This window comes from Haliaeetus leucocephalus, unplaced genomic scaffold (genome assembly GCF_000737465.1).
Source record: "Haliaeetus leucocephalus isolate CR32 unplaced genomic scaffold, Haliaeetus_leucocephalus-4.0 Scaffold140, whole genome shotgun sequence".
NCBI lineage: Eukaryota > Metazoa > Chordata > Aves > Accipitriformes > Accipitridae > Haliaeetus > Haliaeetus leucocephalus.
The window spans coordinates 10503232-10521931 of record NW_010972576.1 but is presented as its reverse complement, the minus strand read 5'-3'; the positions used below and the strand labels follow the sequence as shown (position 1 = coordinate 10521931).

At 40.8% G+C, this 18700-nt stretch overlaps 1 protein-coding gene across 1 annotated transcript in view; it reads left to right on the top strand.

The window, feature by feature from the left end:
• UNC5C (unc-5 homolog C (C. elegans)) overlaps nt 1–18700 on the top strand; it is a 263351-nt gene that overhangs the window by 172902 nt on the left and 71749 nt on the right. The window contains exon 3 of the mRNA XM_010586171.1: nt 14205–14348. Within this exon, the coding sequence (XP_010584473.1) occupies nt 14205–14348 (144 nt within the window). The remainder of the gene's footprint in view (nt 1–14204; nt 14349–18700) is intronic.

Sequence of the window (18700 nt, the reverse complement as noted above, 5' to 3'; positions counted from 1 at the left end):
TTCAGTTTCTTTACAGAGCTGCTGCTGTGATTCCCATGCTTACCGCCCACCATCACCTTTTCCCATTAATAAAGTATTTTTGGATGACTTGCAGATTTGATGAAAGGAGACTGAGCTTTTCACATAGGGTCATCATTGATCTGGCAAATAGGAGGTTGTTACCTTAAGCAATGGGTTTGGCTGCCTGTTGAGGGAGCAGGTACCCAGCTAGCTAAATCTTTAATAGATCACCCGCTCAACAGAAAGATCAAAGATTGACGTCCGCCCTTTTGCCTTTAAAACAGCTCTTAAAAGACGCTGCAGCCAAGACAGCAGTGGGGAAACCTCCATAGTGACTGTCCCTGCTCTTCTGGCACCATGTATAAAGGCAGGAAAATCACTTCCAGCACACAATGCTCTGTCACTTTATCTTCCTCTTTGTGTGTACATCTCATGAAAGCAGTGTATTTTGGTGTTTGTGACACCACATTTTAGAAGGCTGCATTGCCCTAACAACAAAAGTCACATCAACTTGTTTGGATGTTGTTTAAGCTGGGACTTTTGATTGTATATCAAAGATCATCACACAGCCTCTCATTTTGAGAAGTTGTGCTCATTTGTCTTAGTATTTTTTATAAATAAGAAAAGCTATTGTTTCTAAGTATAGCACTTCTTTGAATACCCGTGTTAAGAACTTGATTTGGGAGCCTAAATACAAAATTCACGTGCCCCCTACCCCCATGTAAGCACAGCTCAGGGAGAGGAATGTCGAAGGGTAATGTTTTCCTCCTTTCCTCTGACCCACAGATCTTCCTTTCTTTACTGCTGTTTTCCCTCTCTGCACGTCTTCCTTGCTTAATCCCTTTTTGCTTCTTGACCTGCTGCAGCCTCCTAATTTTGTGCATTATTTTTCAAGAGTCCAAAAGATAAGGAAAAAAGCTATTTTTCTGAACAAATGTGGCCAGTATCCCTATTAACTTCACTAAGGAGATGACAAGTGATGCTAAATGCTCCAGTTATACTTAGCGTGCAATATTTTGACTCTCTGGGGTAGAATACCTTGGGGTTATGTTAGTAAGGGTAGCCACATATCATAAATAAGGATTGTTTTCATTCCACTGTTGTCACAAGTCATTTTATTTTCCATTTATCATTAGATCAAATCCATTACAAACTTCAAGCACCCCAATTCAAAATAATTATTTCTCAGCAACATATTGCCAATTTTTAGCTCTGTTCCTTCAATACTCTGCCCTAATCCAACTCATTTCAAGGAAATTTAAAAATGTGTCTGTGTGTCTCTTCCCAAATGCTTCTATTAATAGTTTTGAGGTGTGGGTTAGAATTGATAGATACTACAGTCCATGTTCTTTAATAATTCGAAGTCTGTCTTCTCTTTGGAAGGATGCTGTAAGTGAAATGTTTATATGTATGGTCTGAAAGCCTGCAGCTGGTGCAGAAAGGAGCAGACAACTCTATTTCTCCAAAGAACTGAAATTCTCTGGGGAAATACAGGCTGTTTACTTATATAAAAGTATATGAACAAGCCCACACTTTTTTCCTATTTGACATTTAGGTTGCAGCCATTTTTTTATGTCACTCGGGCTATCTTCTTTCTGCCTATCACTGCCTCTGGCCTGGTGGGCAGCTCTCCTGGGCAACAGGAGCCTCATGCCCATCACCATTGCAAGACAAGTTCTGTCCTCTCACAGTTTGTGTCTTCAAAATCAGATGCTGGGAACGTGGTCCCCAGCACGCCCAGATCAAGGGAATACCCGACAACAAAGCTGCCACAGATATTTTTTTGCAAGCAGGCAGTTTCCACTTTTATCTTAAGTAATTAGTATATTTTGATAGGAAAAAAAAGACATTTTGGAAGCTTCAGAAGAAACATGCTCACAGAGAGGCAGAGAATCACCATTTTCTAGGATATAAATTCAAAATGGTGGTTATTTTTGTTGAAGTGAGGGGAGAAATCACTAAGGTCAGTCCTGACCTAAAGAAGGGAAATAACCTTTTTATATACAGAGCAAGAACATGGGGCCAGATATTTGCTTCTGGAGGGAAATCTGCTTATAGGCAATGCAAAACTACTCCCCAAACCCAGGGAGATTATCTTTTTGTATAGAAGCCTGCAAAAGACTTTGGGGGTTTTGAGTTTAGACTCTACTGAGTATAGTATTCACCTATAATACATGTATTAACATGTCATTGATTTCTTATCTAATCGAATTGTTGTATGCTGGTTTTTTGTCTCTGTAATTCTTTGTGGAAGGCTGCTTCTATCTCTTAGACCTAGATGTGTTCACAGCCATTGACACTGTTCTGCTAATGCTGTCCTTCCCGGCAGCTCTTTGCCCTGGGGGATGTGCGTGCCCACCCACCTTTACAGACAGCAGCCATGGACCTCGTGAACCCCCTGTCCTCATGCTGCTAAGCTGACTGAGGCGGGCTCTTCCAGCCTCGGCACTTGTTCTATCCTTCAGGGTATTCAGGGATGCTAACAGTGGGGCCCAGAGGGAGCTACTCTTCCTGCAAGTTAATCCTGCTCATGCTCTTCCTCCAAGTAATGATGGGCCCATGGGAAGGGTCATTTGCCTATTCCAAATTTTCTGTGGATTCACCATGTATCTCTCTGCAAATCACTCAATGTGTCTGTTATTTACCTCTGCAAAGTGCTTTGGGACCAAAAGATAAAAGCTTTAGGCTATTTGTTCATTTCTTATTGCAGCATTAACTTCCTATCTGCAGCTGTTCACCTAATTGTCCTGAAGGTTTTCTGTGGGCTTCCAGAAAAACAAATCTGAGACAGGAAATAAAGTTATTTAAAATAATAATAAGAGGATGCTTAGTGCATTCATCTGAAGCATTTGAGGATACCCCTCTGAATATTTCCAGCCTACACCTTCTCTTCCTCCAAGTTTTTCCTTCATTAAACCATTTGTTACACACTCGTAATCCCATTAATTCCCCAAAAGACATCTTCAGACATCAGTCCACCCACCACAGCTTCAGACTAGCCACGGCTTTGCACAGCAATGCTTCCTTTTTCCATCCATGTCCCCTGGCTCCTTTGAAGCTGAATGCCCTTTGAGTGGGATCTGGGTCCCCCGTGGTGAGGGTGGTCTGGTGCCTGAAAGGCTAATAAATGTCAGCTTGGTTTGGAAGCGAGTCCCAAAGGTTAGTCTCTGTCCTGTGTCTGCTGGCCTAAATGGATAACAACTGTTTTTTGGATACAGGAATGGCAGAAAAGAGCAGAGCCAAGGACTTGTGTGCCATCAAACAAAGGTGCTGCAGTCAGTAGCACCCTGGCAGTGCTAGGGCAGGGATATTTGCATCCTATAAATGTAGTTTTTTCAGTTCATTAAACATGAGAATGGGTAGGACTAATAGGTCTGTAGTTTGTTTACAAAAATCCCGGAAAATATTCAGGGAAATGGAAGGTCAGAATTATACTTTATGAAGTATATATGTCAATGAAAACAAGTTATAGTCTGATGCAGTCACTGGAAATGTGGTCTAACGCTGTTTAGAGACATTCAGGTCTTGATGACTGTGCGAGACATTTAAGCGTTGTTGTCTCGAGTCCCTTGATGTCTGTATAAGCTTGTATCTCAGTTACCTGGGTAGTATCTTCTACTTTTTCCTCTATTAGCTCATTACACAGTGAAACCATTCTCTGAAGAAGAATTCCTATTGCTTAAAACTATACTGGAGAAATCCTTTTTTTAAAAAAAATAAATAAAAAGCCATTTGTATGGAACAATGATTGCGCATAGATCAGATTTAGTGAGGCTTTTTTCATTATGAGGGTAGGGTATCAAATCATTGCTAATATGTAGGGGAAAGAGAGGTGGCTGTCACATGCAGGTCTGACCCATACAGGATCTAATTTTGTGCTGCCATTGCAAGTTCACCGCCTGTATTCATTTTGTCATTCCCATGCATTCCTGATTCGTACATAAATGAGGAGCATGATGTGGTAGGTACCAGCAGGACTGCCATTCACCTGCAAGGTTATGTACAGCTCTCTCTCATCAGGTTTTGATGGGATGCCTTTCACAATTCCTCATAACTTCTCATCCCTCTTCATATTTTGATTGTGAGAGCAGAAAGGGAGTCTTTTGTCAGCCTCTTCTGTGTCTCTTCTTCCCCCTGAATACTGATCTTTAGGCCCTCACAGCCTCTTCTATTATTTGCTCCCAGATTTTGATTTTAGAGAGAATCTTGGTTGGTTGATTGCTGCTTTTGGCTTCCCAGTGACTTGTATGATGATGTGCTGACACTGCACCTGGGTCGGTTACCATGCCCTCCTCTGAAGAGGAGTAAGGATTGCCAGGCCTGAAGAATAACTATGCCTAGAAGTGGATCAGGCTTGTTTTGGGGTTTAGTTTTAATCCTTTTATTCTTCAACTAAGGTGGAAACCAGTATTGGATTCAGTCAGAGTGGGTACCCCGAAAAAAAGAAAAAAAGAAGAGGCAGCCAGAATTATAGGGATATTATTGACGGCATTTACTTACATAGTGAAAAAGGTCTTTTTTCATGTCAAAGTCTCATGGATCTGCAGAGCAACTTGCTCACATCCCCGGTGCCTCACTGTAGCCGACAGGGATCATGAGCTGTGCTGTATCCAGAAACACATACACACCAAATGACTTCTGTGACCACCAGGTTGCCTCTTCGCAAGCCTTCTTGTGATGATTCTTTTATTTGCTACAAACTAAGAAAAATCTCCTGGCATTCAGAAGCTGGTGTTTTGACTGCTGCCCTAGCACAACCCTGAAAACATGCTGGATGGGAGAGCAGACAGTAAATTCCCAGAGCTTCATCTCTGTCTGAAGAAAGTCACTTCACTTGACAGTGCACTGGACAAAGCTGTTTTGAAAGCAGCTGCTTGCCTTTCTCTTTTTTTCTTTTTAATATTTTTTCAAGATACCCAAGTCAGCTGTGAAATGCCATCCCTAGCATGCAGAACAACAACGGCAAAATACAGTGGGGCTTTTACACTTCTCCCCCAACCTGCTGTTCCTGCACATCGTGGACTAAAAAATAGGAAAACAACTGCTGAGGAAGGCTCCCGAGTGACCCCTTGTGTCACGTTGCGACTGTCCTTGTTCCCACAATAGCTGCACCAGCCACTGAACTGTGTCATCACATCAAGTTCACAGAAATAAGGCATTTTCACATTGTCTCTGCTTCTCAAAACCATGCAGAGTGGGTGTGGTACATAAGTACATGTGCAGATACATATTTTATATGTATACACGCAGACATATATGTCACTATGTCAATAACATACACAACTTGGTGTATATTTTTATATAAAAAATTACACACAAACCCATTTACTGTTCACTTCCCTGCCCCCCCCACTGTGCAAAGGGAATGTAAACACACTGTTCAAAATTCAGATGTTCTCAGTTGGCTTCCCAGATGTTTGAAGTTCAATAGATTTTTTTTTTTTTTTTTCATAATTTCCTTGGCTTCTTCTAGTGAAGTGCTAAACAACCATTATTGCTTTTTGCCTGCACATTGAGATTCATCTGTAGGCTCTGAACAGCCTCAAAAGTGCTTCAATTTTGCATGAGCACTAAGCTGGGGACTGGGAAGCATTACCCACTGCTGAAGGCCCAGATCATTAGAAGGAGCATGTAAATCCTCTGAACCAGAAATAAAAAGTGCACAGATTTTCTTTGTGAAGTCTCAGCTGCAGCTTTAAGTAAAACATGAACCATTGGCATGTTTTTTTCCTGGCCCTTGAAAAAAAAACCAACATCTTTTCTCAGCTGCATGTGCGTCGACCAAAAGAAGGGAAGATTGGGCTTTGACCCAAAAGCTGGAGCTGTTAAGAGCTCATACTTATGCTTTCCTATGTGGACGACCTCTCTTCTTCCTGCTCCCTGTAAGTAGCACCAGCCTGGCAGGGAATTGCTTGGTTACTGCCACAGAGGCAGGGTTGCTTAGTGTTGGGATGGCTTGGTCAAGATGCTTTGACTCGCATTTGTTTCTGTTCCTAGACCTCAGCCTATGTGAATTCAGAAATGATGATGCCCATGGTTGAATGTAAATATATGCTTATAGTGAGGTTTTCTTTGGAGTCCTGCTACACCAGAGCATGATTATTACTTTTGTACGAGGAAAAAGGAAAAAAGAAAGTGGCAACAATAGGCACACATTGTTATATGTTGAAGAGAACAACACATTTTGGAGCAATTTCTGCATATTCGCAAAAAAATGCCGTCAAACAGAAAATAGCCTCCATTAAAAAAAAAGCAGGAGGTGTTTTTCCTTTGTCTCTGAACTGTTTATAGGCTGAGAACAAGCAATCCATTGCTGTTCTAAGGTATTAAACGGCAATAGTTCAAGGGTGATGTAAAGCAGTCAGCTGCTGAGGTTGGCTGGGGGAGAAGACAGTAGAGGGGCTATTTTACCTTCCCCAAGAGGACAAGCCCACAGGGCTGTACTTCCCACCTCCACCACGCTGACAGGGACCAGGGCACAGGGTTTGTTTTCCACCAGCATTTGAGAACTCAGTTTTGAAATCTTCCCTGCATCTTACACAACTTGGTCCTTCAGATGTTAATGGGAAAAGAACAAAAAGGCCTTGTTTTCACTAAAAGAAAATAAAACCCAAACAGAATGTGTGTTCTTTAATTCCAGTTCAAAGTAAAATCCTTCTGAAGACAACCCTTTGTAATTTTTGTATGAGTCAGTTAAAAAATAGTAGGGGAGCTGGGATTTTCAGTTAACTCTCTACGATTAGCTGGTAATTAGATACCATAGCTAACTGATGCAAACCAGTGCAAACTTGACATTGGTCTTAAGGCAAACTTGACTTTATTAGGCTGTTGCCTTTATCTGTATTAATTTGAGTTAAGAATGTATCTGTTTCCTAAAGAGAAAGTTATGAAGAGAGCAAAAATAGCTGGAAGCCTTTAATTTAAATATTTAAGATAATATTTGTAGAAAATAGTTTGTGATCTTCAATGCATATCACCAGCCAGCCACAATTTACAGAAAAGCAGTACTGAGGCAAAACCAGGTGCATGCAATCACAGCATGAAGGATTACTGCATGTTAAAGCTGTTGCTCTGTTAAACTATCTCTAGATATCTATCCATCTATCTATCTTTTGTTAAGATTACAGATACTCTATATAGAAAATAAGCTATAGGCAAAGTGTGCCATTATGCAATCATCTCTGTCCCATTAGGATGCACGGAGTACATTTTTCTCAGCAAGAACTTTAATATTTGAAGCCATTCTTCTTATGCATAGCCTATTTATTCATTTTTTAAACACCAAATTCCATAGCTTAAGTACTCTGATATATTTGAGCAGAATAACTCTGACTGTGAGGAATCCATCTCTGCAAGAGGGTAAATAAATTTCAATTTTGACATAGCACTGATTTTATTTTTACCTTTATAAAAAGGTTATTTCACCAAGTAAAGTGATCAGCCTCCTACTACAGACACAGGTTGTTTATAGCACCTGTGATGAGTGATTAAATAAATCAGACAGGCCATTCTGGACTGTCGGTAAGTGAAAAGATCATCATTCTTGGCTTTGGTCACTTAAGTTTTACCATCAGAGAACAACCTAATAACTAAGGACTGTATAATAAGAAAGCAATCTGTTTACCTTTTATTAAGTCTGTTTATAGTCCTACCACTTTGGTGTATGGTCTTGGCCACTTTCATGAAGCAAAAATTATGATGCTATTTTAAGGATTTTTGGATGAAGCTTTGTATGAAATGTAAGACAGTTGGGGAGTGTGAGAACTGAAAATGCTTTCATCCTTTTTGCCAAATACTGTGGAGATAATCCAGCCCCTCCTGAAATTATTGCAAAACTCCAATGTTCTTTTTTGGTATCAGGATTCTCCTTCCACCCTCGTCTTGCATTAAAAAGCATGTATACTTAGGTTATTCAAATCTGTCCTGACTGAGCAACATTCATAAAGTATTTCTTCACATCCCTCTCCTACTCCTAATAGCTAGAAAAAGGAACTGTGAGTCAGAAACCATGGACTGTTTCAGACTGGCACTGATTTATTTTAAGAATGAGCAAGCCACCGCATTTTTCTCTGTGTTTAGGTTGAGGGTCTGAATGGGGATGCACCGTGGTTTTCTAAATTGCATGTCGTATAATTTGATTCTATAGCAGCACGTGTTGCATGGACATGCAGAGGAATACCCCTACCCCAGAGCTGTTTTGCTTCTGACTCCCCAAAGCCTTTTCTACATCATCAAGAAACACCACACCTGCCTTCTGTGTCCCCACTGCACAGCAGGAAGGGAGATTTGGGGGTGCATGCAGTCGGGGTGCAGGGAGGGAGCCAACAGCAGTGAACGTCACATTTGGGAGGGTGCTCTGAGTACTGATTTCAAGAAATTGAACTTGTAGAGGGCTGCAAGTTACCTGCATGAAAATGGGCTATATTTCCATACTTATTTACAGTGGCTGAGATACACCTGCAATCTATATGCATGTATTACAGTAATGTCTTTTTCCAGACCAGTAGGTCATAAAGTTCAGTCTCCTTGAGAAATGTGTTCTATGGCATATGTGATTACTAATTAATGAAATACCTTTCAGGCAAATGAAAGCACAAAAGCACAGAAATCATTTGAACTTCTACTTACAGAGAAAATAAACAAATTATCCATGCAGTTTCTTAGAGTTTGTAAGTGCAGTCTAGTCTTGCACCTAAATAGCTCCTGTTCAGTGTTGTGCCAGAGGGTCAAACACATGCCAATATAATACCTCCACAAAAATTACTCTATCAAAGTCCTGAGGAATATTTTCACACATGCAGGTTTTAATATCAAGTGCTGAACATTTATGGGAGCCAAAATACATCAAAATAATTTCTTGGCAGAATGATGGCCACTGAGGTGTAAATACTCTGTGACCTAGACTGACTCCAGGTTGGATAATTACATTTGATTAATTGATAATAATCTTCTGTTTTCAGATGTTTACGGTGATCACTTATTGTCTTGCGCAGTCCTATACAGTTGCAGAACATTCTAAGACATTTTTGTTTCCATTAGAAAGGAATGAATCTGATCGGCAAATCTGTTCCTATTAACATCATTGGGAAATTTGCCAGTGCAATATGGAACCCACAAGTTATTATTGCAGTTACTAATAATCTACCATAATCTCATACAATTGCATTACATTTGCATACATTAAAAAAGATAACATTTCTGCCTCTGAAGACCAGATAATCTACCTCACAGTTTGTATAGCCAGCTAAGTTCAGCACTCGGGGACCACATGAATGAAGTGTGTCTTTGCTTGATTGTGTTTCTAGGATACAGCTTATAATAAAAGACCATGTATATAAGGCACAATTCCCTCTTCGCTCTTCCTTTTGCTCCAGGAGGGGTAGTAATTTTATTTTGATATATACCATCAGCCAGTGCCTCCCCCCGTGCTCATTCAGCTGCACACATTAGCAGTAGGCAGACTGAGCAAGGCTCCCTCCGCCCTCTGCCTCTCTCCACCCATTAATCCTTCCTTAATGTGCAAATACAGAAATAAGTAAAGTTCTGGTTCCTTCCTGCTCCTTTTCAGAGCCCAAGTGGTATTAGTCCCAGAGATACATTTATTTTATTGAAATGAATAATTGTATATGCTGTGTTACTAAATATGCAAAAATTGTCATTTATGGAGAACCTATTCAATTCATTGGACTGGGACATATCTGCAGACTGATTATGCCAAATGCCGTAAGCTATCCTCCATCCTGAACTGGACAGAAAACTTAAGGGCAAAAGGATATCTTAGACCAGTTTATTTAGTCTCCTGATGGCTACAGGGTTTTGAACCTCTCTTTAGGGAAATTCCACCAATGTAGTATCTTTTTGTGGTGCCAGGTTTAGGTAAGTGTATTAAATCTGACTGATCTGTGTATATAAATAGCTTCAGCCTTGAGCAGCCTCTGTGACATCTTTTATAACCCAGCAGATCCAGATCTATATACACAGGACCCAGAGAGGACAGCAAATATTTTTGCTTTTGTTTTTTTTTCCTGAGATTTTTTTACTTCCTCATACTCAAGTTGTAAAAGTTCTTACATTGCTTCTCTCTTGGGAATGCTGCAGTTATTCACTGAGATCAGAAAAGAAACACTTGTGCAGAAAGAGCCCAGCAACCTGGGGATGCATTTTTAAGGATCTGTGAGGTTTTTCAGTGAACAATCTTAAGATACAATTACTGTTTATTTTGGATAATTGCTTTCAATTACTTTGATTTTCTGCATTTTCATTTTAAAGCTCTTCTCTTCACAATATTCTTGTTGCCAGAAATAGGGTGGTGATAATTAGACCCAAAATCTTCACATATCTGTCTTCATACCCAAGATCCAGATGGGCTACAAGAGGCTACAGAAACAGTTCTCACTTTGTTGAATGCAAATCAAGTTTGGACAGTGCAAGCAAATGCTTTTCCCTGTCATATTCTAGCTATTCATCAGAGGGAGAGTACGAGTTAGAAATACTATATAGATGCTCTTTATGAATTTATACACGTTAGAAGGGACATGTCAAGCATTCTAGCTGCCCACATTTCTGTTATCTCCCTTCAGCTGTGTTTGTTACTGCATTGCTTTAAAATAGGAAGATCCTGACTTCTTGTGGATTGTGCCACCATCTTCGTGATTGTATTAATTCTGGAAATGTGCAGCTTACTCAAGTGTTGTAAGAAAACATTTATGCTGCATATCTTTGCCTGCTGTATAGTTTAGCCATATGAGGAACTAGATTGAAAAATTCAATATATTCCTAATACAGAAGGTAAGGTAGAGGAGATATTCTCTGTGAGAGGGTGACATTTTGTTACTTAGCACTGCGGCAAAGTAGAATTGGCCAATATCAGGTAGATTATATGCTGCATAAATTACTACTAATGATGTTAATCTGTTTTGTCCTAAGTATATTTAGGCAAAATATAGGGACTCATTTTATAAATTGACTTCTAAATTTGCACTCAGATGTTGTGCACTGACCAATAATCAAACAATTCGATAAACAGTTGCCTGAACTACAGGCACAGCGTGTCACATTGTCTGGAAATATTGAGACATGGGTTGTTTGGCTTTTTTTTTTTTTTTTTTTTTTTTTATTACTCCAGCTACTGTTCTTTGATGTAGAAGCAGAAGCAGCTTTGACAGGGATAAGATGAAGATCTCTGTTTGAAGTCATCATACCAGGGTTGTCCTGCACTTGGTGCCCATGTGAGGTGGATAAGCGATACACTCCTGAATGAAAGCAGACAGACTGTACCAGCTCCTCTGTGAAATCTGATGTACAGCAGTATGTCAGCTGGTAACAAGGCAGTTGCTATCTGAGGTATCTCAGCAAATTGCGGTTTTTGTAATCTAGCCTAGAAAGGGATTTTCTGTTAGGGGTTACGTTGCAGTGTGTTAGCAGAAGGAATAGGATTGCAAGTTGGCACAACAAAGGAAATGCATCCCTTTGTGCTTGCCCCAGAGTCTGAGGCTGCGTGCATTTCAGCTGGTGAAATGTTTCTTCTGTATCGATGTGGCTGTGCAGTGAGGTGCCGAAGAGCGATGCTGGGAAGGAGTGGTTGAATCAGCTTCGAGTTCTGGCCATTGATCCTTACAGCCCAGATGATCTCATGGCATCACCAACTGGTTCGACACATTTTGAGCTCTAGAAAAAATAGTTTACCTTAAAGACAAAGACACAGTGATATTTTTTGCCTGTAAGCAGAAAAAGGCGGCATCTATTTGTTATGGCAAGAAGGTGTGCATCTCCTTGGTCATGGCACAACAGTTGGTATTACTCAAAGATCAAAGGAAAAATTACTTTGAATAACCTGAAACCTATCAGTACTTCATGGCTGTCCCAAAAGACATTACCTGGAGTAGCTTGTTATTTTGAATTAGAAAGCATCTCAGGAAGTCAGAGATAAAAAGTTCTGCTGGTGTGTTCACTGGGAGCTATTTATCATATGGGTTTGTATCTTCAACAGACTATCAGAAAATGGTATTTATGTCCTGAATGTTAAGACTATTTCATAATCATTATTAACCAGTACTGTCATTATGAGCCTGCTTGCTTTAGCCCTCGGGTAACAAAGTTCACTGCTCCATCAAGCTCTGTCATAATCAGCCTTATTATAAAAACATAATATTGTAACCTTCAAAGGCTCCCTGGGCTAGTGCTATGAAAACTGGGAATGAACTGAAGTAATCTTTAGGCTAGCAGCAGTTGCACTGGGAAAATACAACCATTTCTATGCATGTAATGTACATGCTTCCACCCCACCCTCTTCATGCTCTTCTCAACAGGACAAAAGCTATCCCTCAGACCCCTTTTGGAGCCAAATTAGCTCATCAAAGCAGAACAAGTTTATAACACAGTGTTCACTGCATATCAAATGCCCTTGCACCACTTTGATTTCCATTCTTTGGAGTGCAGTTGCCATATTTTGAGTATTTCATTTCAAGGAGGAAAGCTATTAAGTGTTTCCCCCAAAGTAGCTGATTATTCAATGGCTAAAGATGTCAAGGATAATGAAATAAAAAGGCATCTAGGCTGTGATAGTCTCTAGCAGGAAAATGCATCTCATTAGAAGGCATTCCCACCAGAGAAGTCTATGGTATTACATGCATGAATTCCTTTCTGCTGTTAAGTTGTTAACCAAGTTTTGGATGCAAACAGCATGCAGCCTCAATGACAGTGCACAACTGTGTGCAAACAGTAATTAATCGTTGGCTCCCTGAATGGAGCCTCTGTGAGGCTGGAGGCAAATCAAAGGGCTGGCCTGGTTTCCAGTGCTTGAGGAACGTGCCGTGCTGTGCACTTGGGAACATTCAAGTTATGAATATTACCTTGTAAGCCGTGTGGCAGGAGGCTGAGGGTAGCTGGCCTCCACGGGCTCAAGTCTGTGCTCAGCAGAAGGACCTGCCCTTTGGTGTTTGGTGATGGGGACAAACTGTGCACGCTGTGATCCAAGGATCTTTCAGTTGAGTTTCCGGGCAATTCTGGAAGGAAAAAGAAAATCAGTCCCACTACACAAAATACTTTTATGTGAACTTATATATTCAAGGCTGTTTGCAAGAGTGCATTTTTGAAATGGCGATGGTGTTTTCTACAGGCAGACACACATTAGAAGCTTAGTGATACTTTGGCATCGGCAACAAAGACCAAATAAGCTGACAAGAGGTGTAAGCGCTCTATCCCACCCCGGCCCAGTATCTTGGCTGGAATTAAGAGTGTTTTGAGCAGGCAGTGCATTTTGAGGCAGAGAAAGGGGTTGTGTCAGTATGAAACACAGTGGTTGTAGTTAGAGGATCAGCACATTACCAACGCTTCTTGCAGTGGTGTCTGAGACACCGCAATATTTCCTTGCACTTAGAAGAAGCAAAACAGCTTCCCAACAGAGAGTACTGTGTGGGAAATGTGGGCAAATATCATTCTGCTTGGAAGGATAACGAATGGGTCACTGTCATCGTTGGTGCAACTGTGGGTTTGGAGGGGGTTGCGCTGAGATGTGTTACGAAGGGCAGGGCCAGGGAGACCGTCAGGCACTGAAGTGTATTGCACTGTATTATAAAATCACCTAAAAAATATCGCCGTATCTGCAGTATATATGACAGTAATAGTCCCCAAACTGCAGCTTGCAATAACCATACTGCAGCACATGTGCCCATCATTACAGAATATTGGGACATTTTCTGCAATGGTAAAATCCATTTTCCTGGGCAGTTCAGTGTCAGAGTGAACAGGACTTCTCCCTCTGCTGTATCTGTCTAGCAAAAGGAAATGAAATACAGGAGGGCTAAGGGAGTCATATAAACTGAATGATTCTGTGGTCTTATGATATTCATATGAAAATAAAACTGGGCTTGATCATCACTTGATGTAAATCGTCCTAGGACATGGTACAATTTATGTCAGCTGAGGTGCTGTTCCTCTTGCTTGTCTAACATATATGTGGTATGTGATCAAAGTCAAAACCACAGTGATTAGTTTTTCATTCACCCACTTCTCTTATTATGCAGATAAAGTGGTGTTTTGTTGGTTTTTTTTCCTTCACATCCTTATGACAGCATGTGTTGCTGAGTAGATATTTGTAGAGCTGTAAGGTCTCATAACAGCTTTGCAAGCAGAATTCTGTACCTACACTTTTTTCTTTCTATCTGTAAGCCTAATATTAACCACCATTACTTGTACCCTGACAGGTCTGATTGTCCGAGAGGTAAGCATTGAGATTTCCCGACAGCAAGTCGAGGAGCTCTTTGGGCCTGAAGATTACTGGTGCCAGTGCGTTGCCTGGAGCTCTGCAGGCACCACCAAGAGCCGGAAAGCCTACGTCCGCATTGCATGTGAGTGTCTTTGCTCTGCATGTTAAGTTGATGGTGTTTGGGTGAGGAAAAGTGGAGTCTCCATCGTTTGGGAGAGAGATTTTGTTTCTGACCAGTTAGGCTTTGTGTTTTCTGCAGTTGTTGATGCATACTAAAATTAAGGCCTTCAGAAGCATTTGTAAGAACTTCAGCTTAACCTGTTCTTAAGAACAAAATCTTCTTCTCCTTTGTGTGTGGGGAAAGCATCAAAACCAATATTTCTTGAGTACAGCAGTTACATGTCTCAAGAAAAGTGTCTGAATTTAATTGTCGTTGTTTACCCCCAGCCAGCAACTAGGTACCATGCAGCTGCTCGCTCACTTCAACCCCTCACCCAGTGGGATTGGGGAGACAATCAGGAAAAAAAGGTAAAATTCTTGTGTTGAGGTAAAAAGAGTTCAATAGGACAGAAAGGAAGAAAATAATAACAACAATAATAAAATGACAATAATAATAAAAGAATTGGAATATACAAAACAAGTGATGCACAATGCAATTGCTCAGCACCTGCCAACCAACGCCCAGTTAGTTCCTGAGCAGTGACCCGCACCTCACCCCAGCCAACTCCCCCCAGTTTATATACTGGGCATGACATCAAATGGTACAGAATACCCCTTTGGCCAGTTTGGGTCAGCTGCCCTGGCTGTGTCCCCTCCCAATTTCTTGTGCCCCTCCAGCCTTCTTGCTAGCTGGGCATGAGAAGCTGAAAAATCCTTGATGTAGTATAAACGCTACTTAGCAACAACTGAAAACATCAGTGTGTTATCAACATTCTTCTCATACTGAACCCAAAACATAGCACTGTACCAGCTACTAGGAAGAAAATTAACCCTACCCCAGCCAAAACCAGGACGCTAATGAGTAGGAATATTACCAAAGCAAGCTATGAAATGACATGACAGCTGTTCCTTTCACAGAATCACAGCATGCTTGAGGCTGGAAGGGACCTCTGGAGGTCATCTGGTCCAAACTCCTGCTGAGGCAGGGCCATCTAGAGCTAGTTGCCCAGGACCATGTCCAGATGGCTTTTTAATATCTCCAAGGAGGGAGACCCCACCAACTCTCTGGGTAACCTGTGCCAGTGCTCGTTCGCCCTCACAGTGAAAAAAGTGTTCCCTGATGTTCAGAGGGAACCTCCTGTGTTTCGGTTTGTGCCCATTGCCTCTAGTCCCATCACTGGGCACCACTGAAAAGAGCCTGGCTCCATCCTCTTTGCACCCTCCCCTCAGGTATTTGTATACATGGATGAGATCCCCTGAGCCTTCTCTTCTCCAGGCTAAACAGTCCCAACTCTCTCAGCCTTTTCTTGTAGGAGAGATGCAAGTCATCTTTATGGCCCTTTGCTGGACTCTTTCCAGTATGTCCATGTCCCTCTTGCACTGAGGAGCCCAGAACTGGACCCAGCGCTCCAGGTGTGTCCTCACCAGTGCTGAGCAGAGGGGAAGGGTCACCTCCCTCGACCTGCTGGCAATACTTTTTCGCTAACGCAGCCCAGAATACCATTAGCCATATCTGCCACAAGGGCACATTGCTGACTCATGGTCAACTTGGTGTCCACTAGGACCCCCAGGTCCTTTTCTGCAAAGCTGAAAGTATATGTCTCTGCAATCATATAATAAATCTGCTGTTCTTTAATGAATAAAGAACTGTGTGTTTAGCATATCACATACTCAGATTGGTAATATGAGTTTGAAAGTGGTCATCTCAACCCTAATATATCATCATTGTTATTCATGGCTATGAACCTCAGTATTTATTTTGAACCATTCCCAGCTTAGAGCCCAAGAACACAGGGAAACTAGCTCCCTGAAAACAGATCTTCATTTGACTGTACAAATATTTAATGTTCATTAATTTTCAAAGAGGTGCTTTTCTTTGTAATAGAGTAGTCACACTGGGAACTCCCATTTCTCTTTCACATGATGAAATCCTCTTTTGTATAATGGGAACAAAATATATCATCCGGAATTGTATCTATCTCTTCCGCTGTTTTCACCTCAACAAAAACACATTTTGTGAGAAAAGGTCATTAGAAACTGGGTTTGCAGCATACTTATGTTTCCTGCACTGTGCCTAACAATTTATAATGAGAGAAAAGAATTCTTCCAGCCAAATAAAGCTTTTCGCAGACATGTTAGAGGAAAGACTCTCTGTCATTTAAAACTCCCCATTTAGAGCTTGAGTATCCTTTTGTTCTTGAGAAAATATTGCATGGTTAAATCCTCGAAGACGAGTTACTTTCTGTGTAAACATCCAGATACAAATCTTGGACGTTCAATTTAAATACCCAGTTTTAAATGCTTTTAGTCCAAGGAACTGACTTGGAAATAGAGGACCTGTATGTAGTCCTCTGTACCCGTACCTGTACCTAGAGAAATAGAGGACCTGTACCTTTGAGTACAGGACTAACCTCAGAGAAGACTTTCCCCACAGTTAAGGGGAGTTAAAATTATTGTACAGACAATCTTCCTGCAAAATTAGAAATGGCAGTACATATGTACATAGTGCTTGCCCATGGCAGGCAACTTTTAAAGACTTTGAGGATTTTCTTTTTCTGTACTGAAACAAAAGAGAGGGATTTCAATTTTCTTTCTTCTAAGCAGTCAGCACTTCAGAGAAGCTTAGCAATGTTTGAACGGGGTTTTTAGATTATGACTCCTAAATTAACTCATTAAGAAGATTTTCATGTCCTGCCAGTTAGCCCTTGACAGATGACCATTAAATTAACACAGTTTAGAAGTCTGAGTGTATTTTACTTGATGGCTAAGTAACTTTTGTGTACTGCCATACCTATGTACTTAATTTCTATATAACACATAATTATTGTATATGTATGAAGGTTATTTTATATCACTTGACATATCTTCCCAGGCATCCAAATTTTTATTGAAGGCACTCATAATACAGAGTTTGCTTCTTTTTCTTACCATATTTTGGAGAGAGGAACAGTCAGTTCACTGATTTTTCTAGAGTCTTGGTGGGGTTTTTTTAGAACAGTCCAATTAAATAAATTCCAGGAAGTTTTATGTGCCTGTAACTCAAATGTGGCTTTGTAAGTTACTGAAGTTTTTTTAACCTCTTGTTGCTGAATTTGGGTTTCTTGGGCAGCTGTGATGCAGGCAAATCACTTAGACTCCTTGGGATTAAGGATTGAAGTGTTAGGCCTTCAAACTGCAGATTTTCAAACAGCAGCAAAAGCACGTTCTCTGCAAAATTGTCCGTTTCCAATTTCACGGATTTCTATAAATGTCTCAGGTAACTCAGGACTATTTTTTTAGGAACTCAGACAGATGATGTGGGGTATATGCCTTACTTTGTGATATCATTTGGTCTACAAGATCACTATATTAAACTATGGACTCAGATATACCGAAACTCGTCTGTATCCACAGCCTTGACTTCAGAGCACTGAATCTGTCCTGGCAATATAATAGTTGTTTCTTAATAAACTTTAAACACAGCTGGTAAGTCTTCTGATGGTTACACAATGTGCTCTGAGACTGGGATGCAAGGTAGGGTCCATGCAGTATTTATTAATCCAGAAAATCAAGGATGTCCAAAACTTAAGAGGGACAGAAGAGTCCATCTCTCCAGCTCTGTCTGCAGCTATAGTTGCATGTTTGTCACCAATGCAGTCTTCACTTTTAATTGGTACAGAAAGTGAGCACTGACACCTTTGGGAAAGGTGAGGGGTAAATGGAGCATGTAGAGTGCTCTGCTTAAGTTATATTATTATTTATCTTAATACCTGAGCCTGGTGATTTCATCTCAACAGCTACAACTGTAAGCATAACGAGGCATACCTAGCACATTAAGAAAAGCTTCTCTCCTTCTCCCTCTCCCTCTTCCTCTCTTCCTCCTCATCCTCTTTCTCCTTCTGCTCTTTCTCCTCTTTCTCTCTTTTCTCCCTTATGCCCACTGGTCTTATTCTGGAATTATTGTGTCCTCTCAAGGGCTGGAGCTGTACTCCATTAAAACAAACAACAAAAAAAAAAAGCATGCAACATCTCTGTTCACTGAGCGTGTAATAGAATTAACTGAAAAGTAATTTGAAAGTGTGAAAAATGTGCATCCTGGAAAACCGGCTTGTATTTGTTTAATGCAGGGTCAGGCATGTGTCAGAAGGTACGTAACAACCTAGTCAATGAAAGTTCTCTGTGAAAATCAATTGCAACATCATTCTGGCCGAGAGCTTCAGTTATTCAGGAAGGGAGTAATCTATAAATATGGAGTGAAGATGCTGCTGGTTTTCAAAGGCTGCCCGTCCTAGCAATATAAACAGAAAAAGAGTCTGAGACTAAAGCCAACATCCTGGCTTCTCTAACTGTTCAGGG